The 26,368-nt window shown below is 36.2% G+C and overlaps 1 protein-coding gene across 1 annotated transcript; it reads left to right on the top strand.

The window, feature by feature from the left end:
- Positions 1–467: 467 nt before the first annotated feature.
- Positions 468–18,303, top strand: LOC146996005 (uncharacterized). The gene is made up of 5 exons (XM_085822619.1): positions 468–634; positions 732–800; positions 5,720–5,799; positions 6,046–6,109; positions 18,148–18,303. Exons 1-5 carry the CDS (start codon positions 489–491, stop codon positions 18,149–18,151), a joined length of 363 nt encoding a protein of 120 aa, XP_085678745.1. The 5' UTR covers positions 468–488; the 3' UTR covers positions 18,152–18,303.
- The last annotated feature ends 8,065 nt before the right edge of the window (positions 18,304–26,368 follow it).

The raw sequence follows: 26,368 nt of genomic DNA, 5'->3' as shown, positions 1-26,368 counted from the left end.
TAAGGTGGTCTACTACAGCAGCATTACAATACTAAAAATTTTTTTACACGCAGAATCGCTAATTAAGAAACTATGTTGCGTGAAATTTGGCAGAAATATAAAGCAATAGGTCAGTTTTCGAATCACAATGTTAGAATCAGGTTTGAAATGAAATTTACTTAAATATTATATTTAAACAAAATTAGTTTGAAATACGTAATTTTAATGTGTAGTTTGGAAAGCCATCAATAGATGGCGCTACGAGTTAAAATTTAACATTGTAATCTTATTTCTGCAAAAATTCACGAAGTAATTGATTTTGATATCAGTTATAAATCATATTTTTTTCTAAATAATATTTAGAAGCGTTTCATATATTCCTTTATACACAGTTTTCACTAAACATTGTCAGCTGTCAGCAGAATGACGTTTACGGCAACCCTATTGCATTGCTATTCCGCACTCGATTTGTTTACATTTATTTGTACTGTGGTCAGTTTGCAAAAAATATGCGAAAATATCAAGGACGACCGAAAAAACATCCTGGTTTTAATAAAAGATCCAGAATTCAGCGTAAACGTCGAGCTCAAGAAAAAAATATGAAATTAAATTCCCGAGATGTGGAAGATTCCGAACAAGCGGATGTTTTCGAAAGGTGAGAAATAATTTATTCTTTATATCGACTACCCCGTGTTTATGATTTCGTAGTAAGTTAATTCCGAAGTAAAATATGCGTATTTTTTTTATTGAAGGTCAGAAATTATTGATACAACTGCATCTGTGTCAAAGGAGAATCATTGCCCGGATGATTTTTTTACAAAGTAAGTTTTTTTTTTTTTTTTTTTTTTTTTTTGTATGTGTGTGTATGAGGGGATGCTAATAATTGTTCAACAGTGTTATAACAATTTATTCCTCCATTCACACTAAATTGTTGGGAAATATTGAAAGGGTAAATTCCAATTCACAAGGAATTGCTGAAATAATTGAATCTTTTCAAAAGTATGAGCATGTTCTTGCGATCTAAATTGAATTCACCATCATTACATGTAGTATTGGAAATTTTATAGTCATATGTTTGCTACGAAATGCTTTGTCAGTTACCTATGGTATATTTTTACAGGTGTATGCACATTTATTCATGTGCTCGCTGTTCAACTTGCTTTTTTTTCTTATGTCATTTACTTGGATGTTAAAACTTTCTTTTAGCGTTGGAACATTTTATGATCATTTAGTAAAATTTATATATAAATATATATTATTGCTTGTTTATTTATGGTTCTGTGTATTTGTCATGTATGCATGTTGTGAAGTGTAGTTTTTAAAAAATATGTCACAAATGGTAAATTCCACCAAAAGCTGAATTGAATTGATATTGGGATGCAGGTAATTAGAAAATATCTGCCGTGTATTTTGAGCGTAAACCAAACTAGTGCCAAGAATGGGACCAATACGCTCAGGCTTGCTTAGCCTTTTTGCCATTGTCCAAATTGAATTATCTCCAGTATAAAGGGAGTGAATGCTTTCTCTGTATAACAATAAAATATCTGTCTGATCAAAAATCTACCAATAAGAAACTTTTCATATTGTTACGAATTTGGTATTTAAAAAGCTAATGTTAGTTCAATTAGAAATTAAATGGTTTTATTTCTCGCGCAGTGCAGCGCGTGACGAATATTAAAAGAAAGCTAAGCCGGAAAATTGAAAATACAAGAGCGCGTGCATTAAATAAATAAATATCTCTTTTTGATTTCGAGAAAGTACTGGAAAATTCTAGCGCGTGATTTTAAAATCTTATAAAAGGAGGAAAACATCTCAGTTTGTAGTAGTTGCTTAGTTTGTTGTTGTTTAGAAAACTACTGTTGTTGATTGTAGCGAATTCGCGGATTAGCGTTCTTTAGCTGTTTTGAATTACGTTCTATTGGACATTTGAGTAGTTAAAAGAAAACTACTGTGAGATATTGTAATACTGCATGATAATTTGAGAAAATTTAAGCATTTTTGTTGTGATAATAATAAATTTTTGTTCATTTTTCATCGGACTTGTGCATTCATTTCATAACGAACCCGTACGCACGCAACAATTTTTGGTGTCAGAAGTGGGATTTGAATGCCAATAACAAGAGCGATGGAAGAACAATTGAGACAGCTCATTAGTGCTTTTGCTGCATTCCAAGAAAAGATGGAAGCTGGCCAAGCATCATTTAAGGAAGAAATGAAATTGGGCCAGGAATCCGTTAAGGAAGAAATGAAATTGGGCCAGGAATCCGTTAAGGACGAAATGAAAGCCGTTCAAGCTGGTCAAGAAGAAATGAAAAGAGAAATTACTTGCATAATAGAAAATAAATTTGAAGCTATGGAAGGCAGAATTGACGCAGTTGAAAATAAAGTTGGACATATTGAAGAAAGAGTTTCTTCGGTGAAAGAAGAAATAGAAGAAAGAGTTTCTTCTGTAAAAGAACAAATTGATGAGAGAATTTCTGCAGTTGCCAAAGAAATGGATACTTTAAAGAAATTCGTAGCGTCGGCAGGGAGCAGGAGTGATGATTTTAAATTCTTACCAATGCCTGCTCGTCCACCTCTGAAGCTATCCACATATGATGGGAAGACCTCCTGGCAGGTGTATAAGACACAATTTTCTATCGTGGCGGATGCGAATGGATGGGATTCCCAAGCTAAGGCCTGTCATCTCGCCGCTTCTCTAAGAGCCGACGCAGCGGATATCCTTCAGACTCTTCCCGAAAACAAAAGGTTAGATTTCGAAGCTCTGTCCGGCGCCTTGGAGTTGCGCTTTGGGGAGAAGTGTTTAAAAGACTACAGCAGGCTCCAATTAAAATCTCGTCAACAGAAGCCTACCGAAACACTTCAGGAGCTCGCCGCGGATGTTGAAAGGCTGTCCCATCTCGCCTTTTCGGAATGCCCGACAGAAACAAGGGAAATCCTGTCCTTGCAATACTTTATCGACGGCATCCGAGATACTGAAATACAGAAAGCTCTACGAATGGCGGATGTAAAAGATTTAAAAAGCGCTCTGTTGTACGCCATGAAGTTCGAGGCAGCCCAGCAAGCAACTAGTAGAGATCGCTACCCAGTTAGAGCTGTGCGAGTCCATGAGCCAGTGGATCAACTGATGGCTCGTTTAGATGATTTAGCCAGACAAGTCGAAGATTTGATACGGAGTAGGAGCGAGAAGAAAGTGGCTCTAAGGTGTTGGAGATGTGGTAGTGAAGGTCACCTAAGACGGAATTGCAGAACTCCCCAGGGTACGAAATATAAAGCAGATGATTTTACCAGACAAGTCAGTGGCTTGAGACGGAACAGAAGTGAAAAGAAACTAATTCTAAAGTGCTGGAACTGCGGAGTTGAAGGCCACATACGAAGAAACTGCAGAACACCCCGAGGTACGGAAAATAAGACCATTTCCCAGCAACAACGCAGTAAACAAATTAGTGACCATATCGAGGAACGGAGGTTGCCAGATAGTGAAAAACCTTGTTTTAAAGCTCTTAAAATTTATACAGTGAGTGGCAACAATAACGGACTGTCCATCAATGGGAATATCGATGGAGTTCCTTGCAGAATGATCATTGACACAGGAGCTAATGTTACCATCATTAGGAAAGATTTAGCTGAACAGTTTAAAGATAAACTTATTTGGACGCCATCCTGTGTTACCCTTCAGACTGCGTCTGGTGACAAGATCGACATAACTGGGAAGTTAAACGTAAACATCACGTTTGGAAGTGCCGCCTACCATCACACGGCATATGTGGCGGATATTACAGATCCATGCATACTCGGATTGGACTTTTTAAGGAAATACAATTTTTCCTTAGACTTGAAAAACAACAAACTGCTTTCAGGATCTGAAGACATGACTATCCATCCTAAGAAGGGATCCTCACCTGGAAATGCCGACGCTTTGTCCGAAAGAACCAGCTCGAGAAACAGCCGAAATCATGCTAGGGTCGAAAAGAAACACCAGACTACCAACTATTCTCCATCTCAGATGCTCTTCGGTCGAGACCTTCGTCTGCCTTGTGACCGCCTGTTTCATCGCCGTACGGATGCGCCTTCATCGCCTGAGGAACACATCCAAGATGTCAAGGCCCGTTTTGAAGTGATGCACCGTTCCGCACGAAAGCGAGTGAACTTGGCGACGGAGAAAGTGAAGACCAGATACAACACGAGAGCTGCTGGACATAGATCCAACGAAGGAGACAAGGTGTGGTTGTGGAACCCGATTCGACGAAAAGGAGTCAGGCCTGATTTACAGTCACCTTGGGATGGTTCGCACACAATCCTAAACAGGCTAAATGACGTCATGGTTCGGATTCGTAAGTCTTCGAACTCTAAACCTAAAGTCGTTCATTACGACAGGTTAGCTCATTACTATGGCCATAGTACATAATGTAAATAATTGTAAATAGTATAAGACCATGGTCCATTTTTGTTTTTAAATGTGTATTTGATAGCATTTGATTTGTTTTATGTATTGCATTTATTGTTCATGTTGTTTATTATTGTAATGTAATGCTTATTAATGCATTTATGCCACAGTTGTAAGTTTTGCTTCCTGTCCAGGGATTGTACTGCCCGGGACGTGCAGTCCTTGGGAAGGGGGCAGTGTTACGAATTTGGTATTTAAAAAGCTAATGTTAGTTCAATTAGAAATTAAATGGTTTTATTTCTCGCGCAGTGTAGCGCGTGACGAATATTAAAAGAAAGCTAAGCCGGAAAATTGAAAATACAAGAGCGCGTGCATTAAATAAATAAATATCTCTTTTTGATTTCGAGAAAGTACTAGAAAATTCTAGCGCGTGATTTTAAAATCTTATAAAAGGAGGAAAACATCTCAGTTTGTAGTAGTTGCTTAGTTTGTTGTTGTTTAGAAAACTACTGTTGTTGATTGTAGCGAATTCGCGGATTAGCGTTCTTTAGCTGTTTTGAATTACGTTCTATTGGACATTTGAGTAGTTAAAAGAAAACTACTGTGAGATATTGTAATACTGCATGATAATTTGAGAAAATTTAAGCATTTTTGTTGTGATAATAATAAATTTTTGTTCATTTTTCATCGGACTTGTGCATTCATTTCATAACGAACCCGTACGCACGCAACAATATGTTATGTGACAGACTTTCTGCAAACAGAAGTCCTCAGCTCTGTTCTTGTACATGTTTTTTAATTGTGGTTCAGATGTGTACTTCTCAAAGGAATTCTTCTCATAGGAAGATTATCTGAACATTTAAAAACTATATTCTGCTTTTAGGGGCCTAATATTTTATGCCCCTAAAATTAATATTGAAATTTCTAAAATGTTGAAAAATATGTCATCTGGATTCTGTGCAAAAAATATAATCCCTTTTTCATTTCTGCATTTGCAATTCCTGCATTTTCTTTTTTCCTACATTTTTTAATTGGAAGGAATTTCATTCGCAGAGCCCTCTAATTTATTCTTACAAATCATGTAGTAATGTACCATTTTAGCTAGATATAAATAACACATTTTGTAATTTTTCTAACCTGTGGTTATACAGCATGATATAATAGCTACACAGGGTATGGCGAAACAGTATACAGCAATATCTGTCGCACTGTCTGAGATGGGTGGTAGTCATACGTAGCTTAATGCTTAAATTTGTTATGTGTTATTTATTTATTCATGTTTTTTTTTTTTTTTTTTTTTTTTTTTTTTTTTTTTTTAATTATGTTATAGCAGTTTATTTCTTTCATTCTTAGGTCCGGAAGTGAAAATTTTGACTTTTCTACGCCAGAAGTTACAGCTAATGTTCCTAAGACAAACCAGGCTTTCCTGAGTTAAGTTGGTTTATTTTTAAAATAGATATTAGCTGTGCATGATATTGAAACTCTTACAGTTACTTAATTATGGTTAACTAATTATGTATTAATTTAGAAGTCAAGCAACCAAAATCAGCGTTATATTTTCAAATAGTGAATATTTCAAAATATGATGCTGATTTTTGTTGCTTGACTCTCAAATTAATACTTGGTCGGTGTGTTATTGTATCTTAATTAAACTAATTATGGTTCTTTTCTTCTCAGTTCTGATCTGGACATTTCAGTTATTGACTCTGACGTAGAAGGTAGAAATACAAGCTCTCTTTTGGGGTAAATATGTATTTCTCTATGCCAAAATTAAAATGTCATTATTTATGTTTTTCTTTTATGGTGTTACATTATGTTGTTTACATACTGATAGCTATTAAAACTGTTAAATATAATATTGTAGCTATCAAAAAGAGGGGGATGAATTTGATTTGTACCAAATTTGGACGTTTTGCATGAAAGAACTTGAAAATAAAAGATTTTTTTAAAAATATATTCATTGAAATCGGTGAAATTTTCAGACGGGACACTGAAGCAAATGAAAATATTTTGGGGTTTGATTCTTTTGATGGGAGCCTCATCAATAAGCCTACTATCTTTTTTAAATATTGCTTCTTTTTCATTGTTTTCATGATGTTTTATGTTCCCTTCATGAAAGAAATTTTTAATAATTTAAATTTTGTTAATAAAATATAACAAAATGAAATCTGTGATTATGTGGCTATTATTTTTTCCATATATATTTATTTGAGGAAAACCAAAAATTTTATTATTTTACAGAATTTTTAAGAAAAATATAAGGATAAAATTTTTTAAATAATTCTGATTACTACCTTTGCTTTCCTCTCGTAATGTGCCTCAAATTAGAGCAATTAGACAACAAATTTAAGTCGTGATCTTTTTTTCCAAGTTTTTTTTTTAGGCTTAGGAGTATAAATTGCTTATCCCCACAAGACAGTGCATCTTCTTAGTATGCCATCCTAAGGCTCCGTTCACATGATGGTATAAATGTCATAGACGCATAATCATAAGGCACAAAATGTGGGAGTTCCATTCACACCTGCGAGAGAGGGTCTAAGCCATAGCCAATTAGAGAAGCTAAATTTGTGCATGCATATATGTGTCTACAGCTTTCTCTCTCAATAGGTTTTATGTATATGCTCTGATTGGCCGACTCTTATATCAAGTCGGCACAAAGTTGAAAACTTCAAGCTTAATGCCCAAACTAGTTTTTGTGACATAGCAAGGTCTGACTACAAAGCGTTGTTAGTTGGGAATTATGACATTTATACAACGGCTTGAATAGAGCCTTAGAAAGCCATTTGGTAACTGAGTTATCCACCATGAAAGAGTTATTCTTGCCCCTCTGAATTCAGTGTTTACTGGAACACGAACATTTTATACTCAGGTGTAGAGGCCCTTCATGTGAAACCTCCGGCACACAAAGTACTGACTAATATTGCACGAGCAAATGACACTGCGAGCATGGAAGCAGCAGTAGTGAAGATGACTCATCTTCTTGTAGTAATATACTGGTAATCCAGTGTATTATTATTGTTAACTTATTTGCTATCTGTTGCCTAAATTTCCTAAACCTAATTGCGAATGGGCTGCCTGCATGGGCGTTTTCATGGTTTTCCCCGTGTATATGAGCCATTTCCCTTAGAAAGTCCTCCATGAAAGCATCCCTCCTCTTAGGAAGATCAAGTGCTTTGCTGTCATCAAATAAGCCAAATTTAAACCTAATTTGTAATATTTATATATATTAATTATATATATGTATATATATTGTGTGTATATATATATGTATATATATATATATATATATTTTAGCTTGGAGTCTGAGCCTCTTCAGGAGAACCTTAATGATGAATTTCTGTGTCCTGATTCACCTTTAATTATCGAAAGGGAAGATCGACGAAAGGCAAATCCATTACCATCTGGCAGAACAATTTGCAATATGTCTTTTGTAATAGTGCAGGCTAGGACATTAGAGCAACATTCCCTAAATTGTAAAATTTGGAGGATCATTTATTTTTAACAAAGTGATTCGACGTGGTCTTGTCACTACATATAACTATGTATGTGATAAAATTTTATGTGGGGAAATGGCAACAATTTGTTCTGATATGGAGAAAAGCAGCCTAAATCAGCTTGCAGTATTAGGTGCGTTATCTACTGGCAATGGATTTTCACAAGAGGAGGAAAAGTTTAGCATCATGGAAATTCCGTATATGAGCAACTCGACCTTTGCTTCTTGTGAGCGAACTACTGGCAAAATAATACAGGGATGTGCACAGGAAACTATGTGTGCTGCTATAGAAGAGGAGAAAAGGCAGGCAGAACTTCGCAATAATAAAGATAATGATGGTTATCACTGTATAACTGTCATTGTTGATGGAGGTTGGTGTAAAAGAAGCTATGGGCATGGTTACAATGCTTCAAGTGGCATATCTGTTATTATAGGCATGGTCACCCAGAAAATTTTGTTTGTTGGAATTCGCAATAAAGTGTGCCTTATATGCAGTGCTATTGAAGATGGCAAGATGCCAAATAAAGTGCACCTTTGTTGGCGAAATTGGAATGGGCTTTCTACAGGTATGGAAAGCAGTGCCATTGTGGAAGGTCTGAATTATCTCCAGTGTGTTCACAAAATACGTTGTACTCGACTTGTTGGAGATGGAGATGCTAACACAATGGCCAAAGTGAAAGAAAGCGTTTCATATGGAGGACGGGTGATCAAAGTAGAATGTGCTAACCATGCTGTTCGAAGATATCGCAGAGCTCTTGAGAAACTTCAGCAAAATACTGCGCGCTTCCCCGGGGCTAAAGGAATTGCTGCCCGTAAATTGCTGAAAATTAAAATGCCACTGTTAGTCAGAGGTGCTAGAGTAGCTATAAAAGCTCATGCTTTACCTAGCCATTATCAGCACACACAAGAAGCTATTGATGCATTAGTATCTGACTTGAGAAATGGGCCACATCATGTATTTGGCAAGCATGATGCTTGTAGTGCTTTTTGTGCAAAGAAAGGTGCAGAGTTGGACAGCACATACAATGAAATTTTTTCCTCGGGTATATTGCAAGCTATTGAAGCAGAAGTGGGAAGAGTACTGATATCGTGTAGCAGTACTCTTATTTGGAATGCCACAAATAATCCTGCTGAAAGCTTCATGAGTCAACTGTGTAAAACATCTGGTGGAAAAAGAGTTGATTTTTCCAAAGCTGGTGGCATGAACAGGCGTGCGAGTATTGCTGTCATGGCCTATCAAAATCCAGCACAGCAGTGGCAAAAAAATGCACAAAAAGCTGTAACAGGAAGTAGCCCCAGGACTCCAACTTTGAAATTCGTAGCTTCCAGAAATAAGCGCCATGTAAAACGTCTTGAGAGACGTAGACTTTTTGACACTGAGAAGAAAAAGAGAAATATGAGGAAAGCAGGACATATTCAGCAAGGTGGGGATATTTCTTATGGTGATTTTCCTGAGAAACCAGACCTATCAGACGAAGCATATGAATTGGCAGCTAAAAATGTTTTTATATCAATTGAAGTTCCAAAAAAAGATTCTCTTGAGGCCGTAACACGTGGACAGTCATCATCTGAAAGATGGCGTCACGAAAGATCAAGAAGAATATCATCATTCTTTTTCAAAGATGTTGCTGATAGGCGTCCAACAACACTCAGTGCTGCTTTAGTGAAACGTATCATATATAATGATAACGTTTCAACTAAAGGTAAAGGTAAAAGTATGGGGGACACCAGCGATGTACCATAGGTCAACTGGTAATGCCTTCCCATACTAACTCTTTAAGGAAAAAAAAAGGGGGGTAATTGCAAGTTTTATAAGAATTTGCATAAACTGAAGCTTTTCAAAAGGTCTAAAGTTTGCCTATTATGGTACATCGTGCAATTCCACAGTACGCCCCGCATCCAGTATTTATTAAAAATAATGGTGTAGGGCATAAGTAGATTACAAAATAAGCATTAAAGTATGGCTTGGCTAACGAAGCAGTAGCCTTAAATCAATACAAGGAAAAGCACATGGGAAAAAACATCAGACGTTGTGGCCTTTTTATTGATCCTAAATATCCCTTTCTTTGTACTTCGCCAGATGGATTGATAGACGAAGATGGATTACTTGAAATAAAATGTCCTTATACAGCCAGATTCTCAGCAGACTTGTCAGACTTTTTCAGCAAGCCTAATTCTGTTGGTCTTCGGATGGATGCTGATAATAATCTTTATTTACCGAAAAGCCACAAATATTATTTTCAAATTCAAGGGTAGTTAGCCATAACAGAGAGGAATTGGTGTGATTTATATATATGGTGCAGAGAAGATGCAATCACATTAAGAATACCCGAAGACAAAACTTTCTGGATCAGTTTAGTTCCAAAACTCGAAAAATTTTACGTGAATTGTATTCTTCCTGAGCTTGTTGATCCAAGAGCACCAAGAAAAATGTCTCTTAGAGAACCGAAGTATATTGTTGATGCTAGAGCACAGAATGAGAAACAAAAACAGGCCACTGCTTCTGTAAAACAAACACAAGAAAAAAGAGAAATTGAAATTTCAGAAGCAGATAAAATTATTTCATCTCCTAGAAAGAATGCAGGAGAGAAAAGAATCAGGAAACCAAAAATTATTTTTGATTTGTAATCAGTAACAAGCCAAGCCAGCACACCGTAACATTTTCTACGTCTGAATAAAAACTATGCCTGCAACAAAGCATTATGATTAAATCCATACCTAATTAGAATATTACCCCATTTCTCTAAAAAAATATGTTCAAAAAGTCTCTGCTTTCAGTAATAGATACGTCTGATCAATTCTGCCATAATTCTGTAATCAATACTTGAAGCTAGAATCTCCTGTGCTGCACTGCCATTGCATCTCTTTTCTGAATGTTTCATCATCCACTTCTCATTCTAAATATTCCTGTGTGCTTTCATTTATAGCTGCTAACTTGTTGTGAACATTTTCTGCACCACATGTTATATTTTGCAATGTAAATAATGCGTGCAATCATATATTTTGGTTTTAATCATCAGTAACTTTGGTAAAACTACATTTATGCAAAGAAGACTTCCATAAAGTCACAGTTTCTGTGAAAAAGAAAATAAGTTTGATGACCTCTGTCATAATTCAATAAATAATTTTTTAAAATAGCATCACCTGTGCTGCACTAACATTGGAAAAAATTAAAGTCATCTCTTTTCTGAATGTTTCCTCATGCACTTCTGTTTCTAAGTATTCTTGTGTGCTTTGATCCATAGCTGATAACTTGTTGAGAATATTTTCTGCACAACATGTTATACCTCTGAACTTAAATAATTGCGATAAAGAAGTATTTTGGTTTGAATCATGTGTAACTCCAATATAAGTCCATTTTTCCAAGGAAAACCTCCACAAAGTCACTGCTTCTGTAGAAAAATAAGCCTGATGAATTCTGACAATTCAGTAATCAATTTTTGAAGATTACATCTTCTGTGCTGCACTGCTATTGCAGCAAATTAAAGTCATCTCGTTTCCGAATCCACTTCTGTTTCTAAGTATTCTTGTGTGCTTTGATCCATAGCTGCTAACTTGTGAACATTTTCTGCGCCACATGTTATACTTCGCTATGTAAACAATACCTGCAATGATGTTTTTCGGATTCAATCATCAGTAACTTCTGAATAACCACATGTCTGTAAAGAAAACCTCCATAAAGTCACTGCCTCTGTAGAAAGCAAAACAAGTCTGATAAACTCTGCCATAATTCAGCAGTCATTTTTTGAAGATAGTCTCCTGTGCTGCACTGCCACTAATTATTAAAGATAGCATCGTTTCTTTTGCCCTACCGTTGCAGAAAATGAAAATCCTTTCTTTTCTGAATTTGTTCTAGTACTCATTTGGCCTGATATGCTTGTTCTCTAAACATTCCTGTATATTTTCTGTGCAGCTGCTAACTTTTCGTGAACATTTTCTCCACCATACTGTATACACCTGCTTGTAAACAGTGATAGCCATTAAGTGATGTACATCTACATATACTTAATTTGAATACAAGAAATAAATATATGTCTGATGAACTCTGCCTTAATTCAGTAATCAATTTTTGAAGATAGCATCTCCTGCGCTGCAGTGCGATTGCTGAAAATTAAACTGATCTCGTTTCCGAATGTTTCCACGTCCACTTCTGCTTCTAAATATTCCTGTGTGCTTTCTCCATAGCTGCTAACATTTGAACATTTTTTGCACTACGTGTTATACTTCACAATGTAAAACAATGCCTGCAGTGAAGTATTTTGGTTTCATTCTTCTGTAATTCCAGTATAACTCCATTTCTCCAAGGAAGACCTCCACAAAGTCACTGCTTCTGTAGAAAAATGTGTCTGATAACTGTACCATAATTCAGTAATTAATGTTTGAAGAGAGCATCTCCAGTGCTGCACTGCCATTGCAGAAAATTAAATTGATCTCATTTCCAAATGTTTTGTCATCCACTTCTGCTTCTAAATATTCCTGTGTGCTTTTCCCGTAGCTGCTAACTTGAACATTTTCTGCACCATGTTTTTCTCAGAGTAAACAGTGCTTACAATGAAGTATTTTGGTTCTATTCATCAGTAATTTAAGTATAACCACATTTCTGTAATGACCTCCACAAAGTCACTGTTTCTGTAAAAAAATGTATCTGATGAACTCTGCCTTATTTCAGTAATCAACTTTTGAAGATTACATATCCTGTGCTCATTCCCATTGCAGGAGATATTTCTTTCCGAATGTTTCCTCATCCAGTTATGCTTCCAAATATTCCTGTGTGCTTTCATTTATAGCTGCTAACTTGTTGTGAGCATTTTCTGCACCAAGTGTTATACTTTTCAATGTAAACATTGTCTGCAATGAAATATTTTGGTTTCATTCATCAGTAATTTCAGTATAACTCCAATTCTCCAAGGAAAAGCTCCACAAAGAAAGATCTCCAATACAATTATTTACATTGTGTATTCTGATAGGCTTTAGAAATTTTTGAAAGTATTGGAAATTAATAACTTGGCATCGAAAGTGAAATTACAATTGTACTGAGTAAAAAGACACGTTTTATTTACAGGAATTCTATTGGACATTGGGTATTTCCTGTATGCTACAACATGTGCTTTATAAAGCAAAAAGATACGTTGGATTTACAGGAATTCTATTGGACATGAGGGACTTTCCTGTATGCTACAACATGTGCTTTATAAGGCAAGGACATTGCTTAAGAGGGTATAGATATCGTTTGCGGAGAGGACTCCGAGACAGTGAGCGTTAAGTTGCTAGTTCCCCTCGCTTCGTGTTTCGCCTGATACTGCTATAGTAGTTTGGTGCGCCAACTTCAGTTAGGAGCACTGTAGGAAGGCCTAGCGTGCCATATGGTTTTATTGAATTTTTTACTGATTTCTGCATTATTAATGAGCAATTTTTTCCAGTTTATTGTTTCTGAGATCACAAACTTGGAATATATATTCGAAAGTAGTGGTTCCTCTCACTGCTGCTGAAGAATGTGACCTTGATTTCTTCAAACACCTTAAAATGCTTGCTCATAACGATTTCCTGCAGAAGCAAAAATGAGCATCCAGAGATGAAAGTTTCCAAACTCTTCAAAGCAAGCGGATAGCATTGAACAGCAACCTGGGGATGATGAAAGTCATAAAATCTGGTGACCCCGCAGGCAAGAAAATTTAAATGATGATAGCTGCTATAAGCCGATCGGCGGAAGTTCAGATTCCGGCAATGAGCCAAGAAGAAATAAAACTATTTGTCACCAGCCAGAAAGAGTAAGGAAAGTGTCTGCTAACATGAGAATGAAGGTTTTTGATGCTGCAAAAAAGCTGATGGAAATAGAAATGCCAGTACCCAGCCTGACATTCCCCCCCGGGGGTTGATGTAGAGAACTCTGCGAAGCTACTGGCTAGGATCTGTACCTAGGCAGTCTCGGCCACGGGGGTATAAAATTTATGAACTTAGTGGTTCTGAAGGCTCTGGGAAAGGTCACTTATTGGCCGGCCTCGGAGTCTGGCACGTCCTAGCGCGGCGTGGTACTAGTAGCCCGGAGGTTTTCCCCCAGGTTCGCTGGGTAATGTCCCACTGTGACGGGCTCGCCCAAGCGACTGGTAGGAGCATTAGACGACCGGTGCTGCCTGGTGTCTTATCCAGGTGGTGCGCTGCTCCCTTGGAGGATAATAGTGGAGGTTGAACCTCCACGACGTGCCCAAAGGGGGAGTAGGCCTGCAGTGTGATTTAGTTCACGGAGCAGGGAAACCTAAAACTTACTTACTTACTTACCCAGCCTGACATGTACACTGACAACGATGCAACCCAGGAGAATCAAGATAGATTCTGCTACACCAAACAAGTGGCTTGCATTAATCCTATCACAATTCAGGACTCCTGATTCAGCTGGAAGGACATCCATACAATGATATTTGAGAAGAAGACATACAAAATTGAGTATCGTGGAAAGATGATTGCTTATATCTTGAACGTGGATGATCCACTTGTCTACAAAACTCATAACCATGCTAAAAAATAAGGACATCAAATTTCAGTGCATCCTGCTCTCACAAGAGAGAAAGGTGATCATTAGAAGCCTTCCCAGCTCCACATGTTAATGCTGCCTCATGTTGCATAATATAATAATACACACACTGGCCAATCAATAAGAAACCTTTCAGATTTTCATCTGAATGCATGCTAGGGATGAAATATCCAAATTTTTTCTATGATGTGGATTATACTTGGTTAAAATTCCGGTATAAGTAAGGTGTAAGAGTGCTTTTCATGATGAATGAAGTAAAATGGGGAAAAAAAGGCGGCAGATCGTTCACCATTTGAAAAAGGGGCTTATTGTTGGTGCACATTTAGTGGGGGCATCGATTTCGAATCCTTCTCTAAAAAATGTAACTGCAGTTCGAGCATAGTTTTCAAAGACAGTGATCGGCGGTATCTCCGATGAATTGTACGGCAGAACACGGATTCAACTATCACAAATCGTCAACCAAGGCTCTTTCCAACAAATTTCAGCTAGAACTATGCGCAGCGAATTGCAGAGGGATAGGAATGCATAGTTTTGGTGCCTGTAAGAAAATCACTCAGTTCTGCCGACATGCAAGACTTCATTTTCAGTGGTGTCATCTGAGAAGACACTGGACATCTGAGAATTGGAAATGGGTAATGTGGTGGGATATTACATTATGTATTACATGTATTACATATTAAACATAAGTTATGGGTTACCTCATAACTACAGAAGGTTCCTGTTCGCTGCCAGAAAAGGTTGAAGTAATCTGCAATGTAAATTACCGACAATACATGAGCTTTGTTCATTTATGGGCATGATAAAATTTTATCGATGCTTTTTGAAAAATGCTGCAGAAACTCAAGGAGTCATACACGAAATGTTAAAGGGTGATAAAAAAAGATCATTGTAAAGTTCTATGCACAGATGAAGGTGTTTAGTGTATTTAATTATGGCAAAGCACACTAGGGCTATCTGCCTAAGAGAAGGGATGCCTTCGTGGAGGACTTTCTAAGGGAAACTGGCTCATATACACGTTACACATGGGGAAAACCACGAAAACGCCCATGCAGCCAGTCCGTTCGCGGGATTCGAACCTCGGACCGAACTACCAGTGTTCAGCGATTTTACCGCTCTGCCGCTGGTAGGCCTGCACAGATGAAGGAATTCACCAGTTTGAGAAGTGCAAATCTGATTTAGTCAATGGTGCCCTTTTGTGTTTCCCAATGGATTACCCTTTGTGTGCAGATGCATCAGACTTTCCTATAGGATCAGTATTGCAGCAATTGGAAGAACAAGAACAAGACTGAAAACCTATTGTGTTCTACTCTAAAACATTAAATAATGCACAGAAGGTTTATAGTACCTATGACAGAGAATTCTTAGGAATATATCTTTCTGTCAAGCATTTTAAACATGTATCGGAAGGACGCAAATTCATCATACTTACTGATCACAAGCCACTGTCATATGCATAGAAGCAAAAGAATGGGAAGGCATAACCCAGACAACAACACCAACTTCAGTATATATCGGAATTTTCAACTGATATTCAGCATATTGATGCCAAAGAAAATTTAGTTGCAGTTGAAGTAGTCTCAGTTACTGGCTATGAAGCAGTAGCAGATGCTCAAGAATATAATGAAGAATTGCAACATTTAATGACAGGTAGTGCTTCACTGAAATTTAAATCATCTACATTAGCATTTGGAAAACATTAAGATGTGACAGCTCAACAACCAGTATCAGGCCTTTTATTTCAAATTTAGACAACAAATGTTTCATCAAATTCATAATTTTGCTCCTCTGGTATCAGGACAACTGTCAACGAGATGACTGAAAAATTTATCTTTCTAAATATAAAGAAAGAAATTCACGAATAGACTTAAAGTCCTGTTAATTGTCAAAGGAGCAAAGTCAACAGGCATACAAAATCTAAAATAGCCGAGTTCCAAGCACCTCATGCTAGATTAAGTATTGTGCAAGTTGACCTGATTGGGCCATTACCACCATCTGCTGGTAGGACGTATTATCTGACAGTTATTGACCATTTTTCCTGTTAGGGAGAAGTACCAGATATCACAAGAGAACCAGATATCACAAGAGAAATGGTTGTCAAAGCATTTTACAATCATTGGATTAGCAGATTTGTTGTGCCTAGTTCCATAATCTCAGATCAAGGAAGACAGTTTGAGTCGCAGCCTTTCAAGAGCCTTGCAAAAGTATGTGGTGCTAAAGTTTTACGTTCCACTCCATACCACCCACATTGCAGTGGGAAAATTGAGCAGTTTCTCAGAACTTAAAAAAATGCAATAAAGGCTCACGGCAACATCAGATGGACAGAAATTCTTCTAGGATTCAGAGTTGCAATATGTCCTGATACTAATCACTCTGTAGCTCAAATGGTATATTTTATGCAAATAAGGTTACCATGTGAGTTTTTCGACTACCTACCACTAAAACTAAACCTGAACCATTTGTAACAAATTTACTGTCTTTTATGGATCAGCACCAGTTTATCAACTGCTAACAAACATAAAATATTTATGCATAAAGACTTGAGATCATGTTCTCATGTGTTTGTGAGAAATGATCGTGTGAAAAAGGCACTTGAATTTGCTTATTGAGGGACCATTTTTTTGTGGTGAAAAAATATGATAAATATTTCCGAGTCTTAATTAAGGACAGACAAGTTAACATTTCATTGACAGACTGAAACCAGCTTATTTGTTACTTTCGAACAAATTACTAGAAACAGTGACTGAAAATAAAAAACCATTTCACATTTCATGTACCCAAAATTCTGATACTGTACCTAACGTCAAATCTATTATTCTAGATGGTATGAAAATCAGAAAATGTGTTGGATTTAAGGACTAATGTTTTGTATATTTTGCTATACTTCATCATTCCTCTGACATCATCTTCTAAATATTAGTAAATATATATCTGCATTAGTGATAATCAGCTGTGAGCACTATGCTAGTGATTATAATGTCCTTGCTTTTTCCCATATGCCATATGTTGCATGAAATTTTGTTATATGAATCTAGCTTCCTGTGAGGAATTTCTGTGATCTTTCTAGCATGTATCAAGAATTAGGCTTGTGATATACTGTCATGATTTTGCCCACATGTTCCCTGAATATACTACCATTTCCTTAGGAAGACTTCCAAGAAGAATACTGTTGTGAGTTCTAAGCCTAACTATGGTTTGGAACTGTTTATAATGAATTATTGGGATTCTGCACATGTAATGTGGATGCAATTCTATTTCCATTTAGAAGATTTTCTGCAAAGGTAATGCTTTAGCTGTGAGATAATTCTGTTTTGGAAATAAAACTGATATTTATTTAGATTTGTGGTATTTATAAGGCAGTTTATCAATAGCAGGTAGCATCTTGCCTCTTTGCTTTGATCAGGGCCTGTGCAACCAGTGGTAGTCAAAATTTTTAGAATTTAGAGAATAGTGCATAGCAAAATTTTATAATTTAGCAGAGGGCACTGAGCAGCAGAATTTAGAGGCAAAAAAATGTTCAGAACTTACGAAGACATCAGCCAGCAGAATTTAGGATATGCAGAGATTGCACTGAGTGGCAATAGTGCCATATGTTACATTTGCTATCTGCATTATTAATTTGTGAAACAATTTCAGCTGTTTGAAAATGCATTTTTCTGTTAGAAATTTGTATTTCTTGCAATTTCTTTTTTTTGGGGGGGGGTCGAGAATATGGTGTTAAAAATATTTTATCATTTTCTTTTTTTTTTTTTTTTCTTTCAGGTGAAAATTTTGTGCATGATTTGGCTTTCATTGAGACGTCTCTGGGTCAGGAGTTACTAAGGAAGAGAAACTTACATGCAGGTTGAAGCATGCAGTGTCAAATGTATAAGGAATATAAAAGATGCTGTATATTAGTATAAGTGTGAATAACCATAATAAAAAAATTTCTTGAAAATTGTGTTTTTTCTGCGAGTTATTAAAATTGGAAATAATTAATTACAATATTTATGAAAATTTTCGAAAATAAAAATACAAGTAGTATTTAAAAAGTACTGCAAAACTCATTTTTAAGTAGAAAAATTATTCTCAGATGAAATTCTTTCGATTATGCAAAAGGACTTTTTTAGTATTTGAAAGGTTCATTTGAACCCAACAACTGAAACTAATGTATCCCCAGTTTATTGATACCAACCATTTTGTTGGTATCAATGAACCCACTACTTTCTAAAAGCATTTCTGTCAATTACTAAGGGCTAATGAACAAGTGTTGAATTCTCAAGATGAATGTTGCCGAAACAGAAAAAAGTGTACTTCAGAACATTCTGCAGTAGCTCAAACAAAGTCACGGACCTCATCTATACTGTAGTCAGAGAGAAATTATTCCCCTTCCTTTTCTTTCAAAAGCTGAGTTTCCAAACGCACAACGGGAGGCCGTTGCTAAAAGCTGTGGAACTAGTTTTATAGCTATTTTTAGCAACTTGTGAGCTGTTTTTCAGATAACACAGTAAATCTCGGGGAGGGGGAATTTGAAATCATGATCACTGCCGGTACGGCAGAATTTAGGTACAGCAAAATTGTAAAATTCAGCGAAGCATCAAGCAATAAAATTTTAGAATTTTGTGGGAAGCGCACTTGACAACAGAATTTATTGCGTACAAAGTCAGCAAAATGCATAGCGCCGTACCTGATTCATGATACAGCAGTATTCATTACCAATAGCAAACTTGTTTGAGGATAAGTTCGAAAAAATGTTTTCTAGTTGTTACCTAAAATCGGTAAACAATAATCTTTGAAAGATTATTCGATTATATCGTTACTAATATGGTAAAAATTTGAAAAGCAATCAGAAGCCGTATCTCTAGGGTCTTCACGTCACGATTTATTTTTATTTGTTCGAATATGATATTTATATCTCTCTTCCTACAAGTATGTATCTTCGTACGTATAAAGTATCAAAAATAATAAAAGTAATTAATAAATTTTCTCCAGTTGCCCTGAAAACTACATCTGAATATAAAGATAAGAAAGACATCAGTAAATTGCTGTTGTTATTTGCTGATCATAATGGTAATCAACCGAACATGATCACATATACCGTCTTCAAAACTTTGATTTTTATCAAGCTTCATATAAATACTAGGTTTTTGTTAGTCACGTAATTTGACATCCTAAATTTAAGATGACAGATGAAATAATGACTAGTTCTGAATTGGCTTACTCAGGAAGTAAAATTTTCTCCTTCCCGTCAATATAGCATATTTATAGCTCCCAATGATGGCGATCACTAACTAAATATGTTATGGATTAGAACCCTATTGCACTCCATAAGTTTTTCTTTATTCGCTTTATGTGCATGCATGCTTGGTTGTGGAAGAAATTAAAAAGCCCTTTTTTTTTTTTTACTTAGGTTATTCGAATGTATACGCCAGACATTTATTTGTTGAACTGTAGTTATAATTTGGAACGTGGAGCCGAACCGAACGTCAGTTTGTTTAGAATTATAGAGTTTGATTACGCCAAAGCAGGTGAATTTGGAAAACACCAAAATCGGTCATGCATCCAACTCGTTATCGAGGCTTGAACTCCGGATGAACTACCAGTGTTCGGCGGCTCGCTTGCTAGAATTGCGTTAGGCTCTTTGAATGTAGCAAAGCCACGAGGGTTACCTTCTTAAGATGGCAGGCCTTCGTGGAGTCATTTTCTGAAGGCTTAGATTAGGTTATTATGGCAAAGCACAGTAGGATGCCTTCATGTTGAACTTTCTTAGAGAAATTGACAACCCATACACGTTACACATACAGAAAATTATGAAAACGTCCATGCAGCCGGCCCGTTAGCCTTGATTCGAATCCAGGTCGAAACTACCAGTGTTCAGCGATTTAATTCCTCTACCGCGGGAGGGCCTAATTGCTGAAGGGAACTGGCTTGTATTCATGTTACACACGGTGAAAACAAACAATGCAACCAGCTGATTCGTCTGGCATCGAACCCAAACCAGTTCGAACTTCCAGTATTCAGTAGTTTTAACCACTCGGCCACTGGTGGCGTGTGGTAGGAGCCATAGATAATGTACTGAGTAGCAAAAATCCCTAATAGTGGCCCTGGTTACTAGTAGGATTGTAAGTATATTGGTAATCATCCAATCTACAGCAAGGAAATTTCGGAGCTTAATTGTAAAGTCAAATGCGACACTCCGATAAACGTGGTATATGTAGAGATGGAAAAATTTATTATTTAAAATACTTGTATTTATTAGTAAACATTTTATAAAATTTATTCTTAATTTAGCGTTTAAGAATTCTAAGAGAGTTATCTGAGTATTTTTTCCTCCTTTGGTAATCCAATAAAATTGAGTAAATTTATGTTCTGTAATATCTTTGCGTGTTATATACATAGTTTTTTTTTTTTTTTTCTTTCAAAGTTAGACAAGTTTACACAAACAATATAGGTCGAAAAGGGAGCTGGTCTGCGCCCGGTGAGCCTGTCGGCAGCGTCGCAAAGCGTAATTTGACTAACGAAAAGATCATGCTTTGGATCTGGTGATCTGGATAGTCACTTGTGTTGAAAAATAAATTTATTTCAACAACATAGGCCAAAAATTTAGTTGATCCGCGCCCGTGAGTCCGTCGGCAGCATCGTAAAGCGTAATTTGACTAACAAAAAGATCATTCTTTTGTATTTGGTGGGATTGCCGTGGTATTAATCACAAATAGTATATGGAAAAAGGTAAAACCCTTGACAGTAAAGGATACAACGAGATGCTAGTGCATGTTGACGCTGCTATCAAGGAAAAGAGTCGAATTGAGTTCCGGCGCAGAAAGGTAACGTTCCATCAAGATAATACCATACGTGTCTGCCTTCACCGGCTGGCCTCTGTACGGACTCGAAAGGGATCTTTCACCACATCCACCATATAACCCCGACATCGCACGTTCGGACTTGCTGGTCCTATCTTCACTTCTGCACAAGACGTCCGAAATGAGGTTGACCTGTGTTTGGACTCGGGCCACCAAGTTTCCGTGCCGAAGGTTTTGAAAAACTACCAAAAAATTGGCAGAAAAGCATAGATTTTTGGTAGTGATTACTATCCGCACTAAAGATACTGACTGCTTTTTTTTTCATAACTTTATGAAGAACGTTCGTGCTTAAAATTTTCGTTACAACCATTAAATTCTGTAATTTATGAATTCCTTCCCACTTCTCATGTATTTATCAACTGTTCTTTATGAAGCTGATATTCCTACAATTATCAGCTGTACTTTATAAATCTGATATGTAGAAACGCAATTTGATTTTATGCATTTCAGTATCAAGTGAAATCTTTAAACTAATCGTTCATTATAACACTTTATGTTGTTTTCATTCAAAGCTGAACTCAGATAATGTGCCGAGGTTGAACTACCAGTAATAGGCGACTTTAGCGCTCGCCCGCTAGAATTTAGAGAGGAACTGAGTGCTAGAATTGGGTTAGGCTCTTTGAATATAGCAAAGCCAGAGGTGGCAGATAGCAGATGCTTTCGTGGAGGAAGTTTCTGAAGGCTTAGTTTAGTTTATAGCAAAGCTCCCCATACACGTTACACACGGAGAAGATTATGAAAACGCCCATGTAGCCAGCCCGTTCGCCTTGATTCGAACCCAGGTCGGAACTACCAGTGTTCAGCGATTTAACCGCTCGGCCGCGGGTGAGCCTAATTGCTGAAGGAAACTGGGTCGTATTCATGTTGCACAACAAGAAAACAAACCATGCAGCCAGCTGGTTCGCCTGGGATCGAACCGAAACCAAGTCGAACTTCCAGTAATCAATATTCTTAACCACTCAGCCACTGGCGGCGCGTGGCAGAAGTAAGAGCCACAGATATTGTAGTGAGCAGCAAAAACCTCTAATACTGGCTCTGGTTACTAGTAGAATTATATATTGGTAATAATCCAATCTACAGCAATGAAATTTCGGAGCATAATTGTGAAGTCAAATACGACACTCCGATAAACGTGATAAAGATGAAAAATTTTTTAAAAAAGGAAACTTACTATGCAAATACATGTATTCATTAGTAAACATTTTATAAAATTTATTCTTAATTTAGCGTTTATGAATTCTCAGAGAATTATCTCATCGAATTATTTTTTTCTCCTCTGGTAATCCAATATAATTGAGTAAATTTATGTGCTGTTAATATCTTTGCCTGTTATGTACATAGTTTTTTTTTTTTTTTTTTTTTTCCGTTCAAAGTTAGATAAAACTGAACGTACGTTACACTGAAATTACTTTGTCTAGAAAGTAAGCGCTTGAGTAGAAACAGATGTTGGGTTTTATTTTTAGAAGACATGAGATCGCTTTCTGTAAAGTAATGTTATAAAATTTTGAATTTGAAACAATCGTACTTCGTTTTTAGTAGCGCAGAATGATAAAGATTTAATGAGAATATAGCAAAGCATCTTTTTAGAGACGCTGTTATAATTTTGATATTTTATTTTTTTATGGTAGGTCAAGGAAAAAGGCAGGCTGCTAAATACGGTAACAGCACATTACTCTGTTTCATATATAGCGAATCCGCTCTGAAATGAGGCACGAAGCGGTAAAGTAGCTGAACACCAGTATTTCGGTCCGAGTTTCGAATCCCGCGAAGGGACTGGTTGCGCTTTCGTGGTTTTACCCTGTGTAACGTGTCTAGGAGCCAATTTCCCTTAGAAAGTCTTCCACGAAGGCATCCTTTCCCTTAGGCAGATAGATCGTACCGGTGTTTCTACAGTACTGGTTATTTTTAAAAATGATCATCCTAGAAAGGTGATTGCCAAAAAGTATTCACTTCGCATATTTATACGTTATGCATGAATATACTCTTTTTAGTCAATCTAATATATATAAATTACTAATGCTGTAAAAAAAATTCAATTTTCAATATTCTGTTTCCTATTTGTTCCTGTTCAATGAAACAGATTCATACACAGCAAATCCAAATGCATCGCTACAGGAAGATGATAAACCAGCACAGTACGTAATTACAGTTACATCCGGAAAAGAGTAGATATACATATAAATACATAATATATATATACGGTATACAACGATATACAATATATATATATATATATTATCGTTTTTTAGGATGTATCTATAATATGTATCATTTTACTTTATTAAAATATAATATTCAATTTTGTAATTTAGGAATTTCTTCTCCCTTATCATGTATTATCAGCTTGTACTTTATAAACCTGATACCCCTTCAATTATCAGCTATATTTTATAAACCTGAAACATAGAAACGCAATTTGATTTTATGCATTTCAGTATCAAGTGAAATATTAAAACTGATTGTTCATTACACTTTGAATGAACACTTTATGTATTCATTCAAAGCGGATCTCAGATAATGTGCCGCAAATTATTTCCACACTAAGTTTTTTGTGCAAATAATACGTCCTGCTAGTGTTTTTGTAATAAAATGCATGTTATTAATTGATTTCGAATTTTCGTTGCATCTTGATATTGCTGCCAAAAGATATTCAATCAACAATAGTATCTTTTACTACGTTTATGTGTGTGGATACATAGACCATTTCTCCGTGTACTAGAAAAATTTGATAATGATTTATCCACTTTTGAAGTAAAAAAATAATAGTTAGGAGTGTTATACGATTTTATAATACAAGTAAAAAATATATATAAAGCTCTGGAAAGTGCTAACACATATTTATGGAATATTATGGATGGTAATTTATGAAATGTTATGGATGGATGAGTAAATGGAATATTATGTGCGTGCTATATATGTATACACATATCATCAAGTATAAAATCATTTATATATAATTTTTATGTCGCGATGAAATTTGTTTTCTTCCGCAAAATAACGGCAAATTATGAAACATTACGCAACATTGAAAAGCGTGATGAACAAATTTTGCGAAAAGAAATAGCGACTGCTGCACGTATCTCACAGATATCTTTCATTCAACACAAAGGTGGAAAAGTTCTATTCCTGTTCAAAACATACCCTGCAGTCTGAGTCACAGACGGAAGAAATGACAGCAGGTCTTTTGTTCAACTGAGGGGATGTGTTTTATGGCTTACTCACTTTCCCGCCAAACGAGTACAGAGGAAGGAAGCCTCGTTGCCATAGTAACCAGGCTGTAGGTAGTCTTACAGATTTGAGTCTTTATCGCTCAACGTTCGTAGCGCCATCTGTTAATAAAAATGGACATGAGAAAGGGGTATTAAACGCTCTTAAACCAGAGATAATGTCTTAACTGCCACTGATCTTATAATTGCATCTACCCATTTCAATATGAATGTGTATGCTTCACATAGTGCAAAGTTCGTCTAAACTGAATCTTCCAATGTATTTGTATACTTTTTTTCTTTGATTATGATTTTAAAGAATGCCGTTGGCCTGTGGCGGCAGCTAGAGTAGTGCATCCTTTTCCGCTGTGGGAGCTACAATCCCGTTAGGTTAACCCTTAGATAGGGAGCTCTCACAGTGACGTTAAAGTCACCTTGGGATGACGGAAGTATTTTTAACCATGAGGCCGATTATTATCGGCCAGAAGGGTTACAGCACACTCGTATATAACAGTTCTAAACAGGCTGAACGACGTCTTAGTTCGGCTTCGTAAGTCATAGAACTCTAAGCCCAAAGTTCGTTCATTACGACAGGTTAGCTCCTTAATATGGCCATAGTACGTAGTGTATATAATTGTAAATAGGCCTTTTTGTTTTCAAATGGACTGTGGTCCTTTTCATTTCTAAATTTGCATTTGATTTTATCTGTACTTAGTATAGTTATCGTAATGTTTATTATTGCATTGATGCCTTAGTTGTAGTTTGGCTTCCTGTCCCGGGATTGTACTGCACAGGACGCGCAGTCCTTGAGAATTGAGCAGTGTTACGGATTTTGTATTTAGTTAGCTATTTCTACTAGAATTATAATTAAAATAGTTTTATATTTCCGTGCAATGCAGTACATGACATATTTTAAAAGAAAACTATGCCGGAAAAGTGAAAAAAAAATATAACAGCACGCGCATTTAACATTTAATAAATAGATATCTCGTAATGCGTATTTAAATTGAATAAAATGAAATTGACTACTGTGTTAGCTGTGACCGTAATTCTACTCTTTTGCTTTCCAGAAACCACAGAAATTACCAGAACCTTCTCGTGACTGACTAAAAAGCTTTAAAAAGCCGCAGAGAAACGTCTTAGTTCAATTGCTTACTTAATTGTTGATTGTCGCGAATTCGCGGTAAGATCGGATTAGCTTTCTCTGCGCTGTGGATTGCATACTATTTAACGTTTTAGTAGTTTAAAATAAAGCTACTGATTATATTGCGTGATATTGTGATTTCGTAGGAATATCTTTGAGGAAAAATCCAGCGTTTTTGTTATATTTCTTGTAATAAGTTTTACGAACCCATACGCACGCAACAATATTTTCATTCTTAATCACTAAAAATCACTTGCCACTCTTTTCTCTTAAAAAAAAAAAAAAAAAAAATGCACAGAACTTTCTTAATTGAGAATTAAGACTACTTCAAAGCTTTCCACATTCATCAAATCTGAAAACCTCCAATGATGTACTTAAATCCTATTCTGTATTTTAAAAGAAGTTCAAATGCCTTCTTTCTTACTTTTTCCTCCATAAAGAAAAGAGAGCAGCGATGAATTCTAGGGAAGTGCAAAACTTAATGCCAATCTAAGATTGAATATTCTAATTCAAAACTGGCAGGCCTTTTTACCTGTAATTATGTTTTCATGCATTTTACATTCATTAGCCTTCTTGAAAACAATGCACTGTATTTTAAAAGAAGTTCAAATGCCTTCTTTCTTACTTTTTCCTGATGAATTCTAGGGAAGTGCAAAACTTAATGCCAATCTAAGATTGAATATTCTAATTCAAAACTGGCAGGCCTTTTTACCTGTAATTATGTTTTCATGCATTTTACATTCATTAGCCTTCTTGAAAACAATGCAAATTTTAGAAATAAAATATCACACAAC

The sequence above is a fragment of the Stegodyphus dumicola genome, chromosome 8 (assembly GCF_044657685.1).
Source record: "Stegodyphus dumicola isolate Sdum_Otavi_A_Nest chromosome 8, ASM4465768v1".
NCBI lineage: Eukaryota > Metazoa > Arthropoda > Arachnida > Araneae > Eresidae > Stegodyphus > Stegodyphus dumicola.
Note: the sequence above shows the minus strand (reverse complement) of the source record. Positions and strands in the feature narration are given on the sequence as shown.

What these genes read in the sequence shown, in the direction of transcription:
- LOC146996005 (XM_085822619.1), top strand. Translation starts at nt 489, where the DNA reads ATGCGAAAATATCAAGGACGACCGAAAAAACATCCTGGTTTTAATAAA. An exon ending in CAAGCGGATGTTTTCGAAAG is followed by an intron (nt 635 to 731) that starts GTGAGAAATAAT and finishes TTTTTATTGAAG; the next exon opens with GTCAGAAATTATTGATACAA. An exon ending in AAACCAGGCTTTCCTGAGTT is followed by an intron (nt 5,800 to 6,045) that starts AAGTTGGTTTAT and finishes TTCTTCTCAGTT; the next exon opens with CTGATCTGGACATTTCAGTT.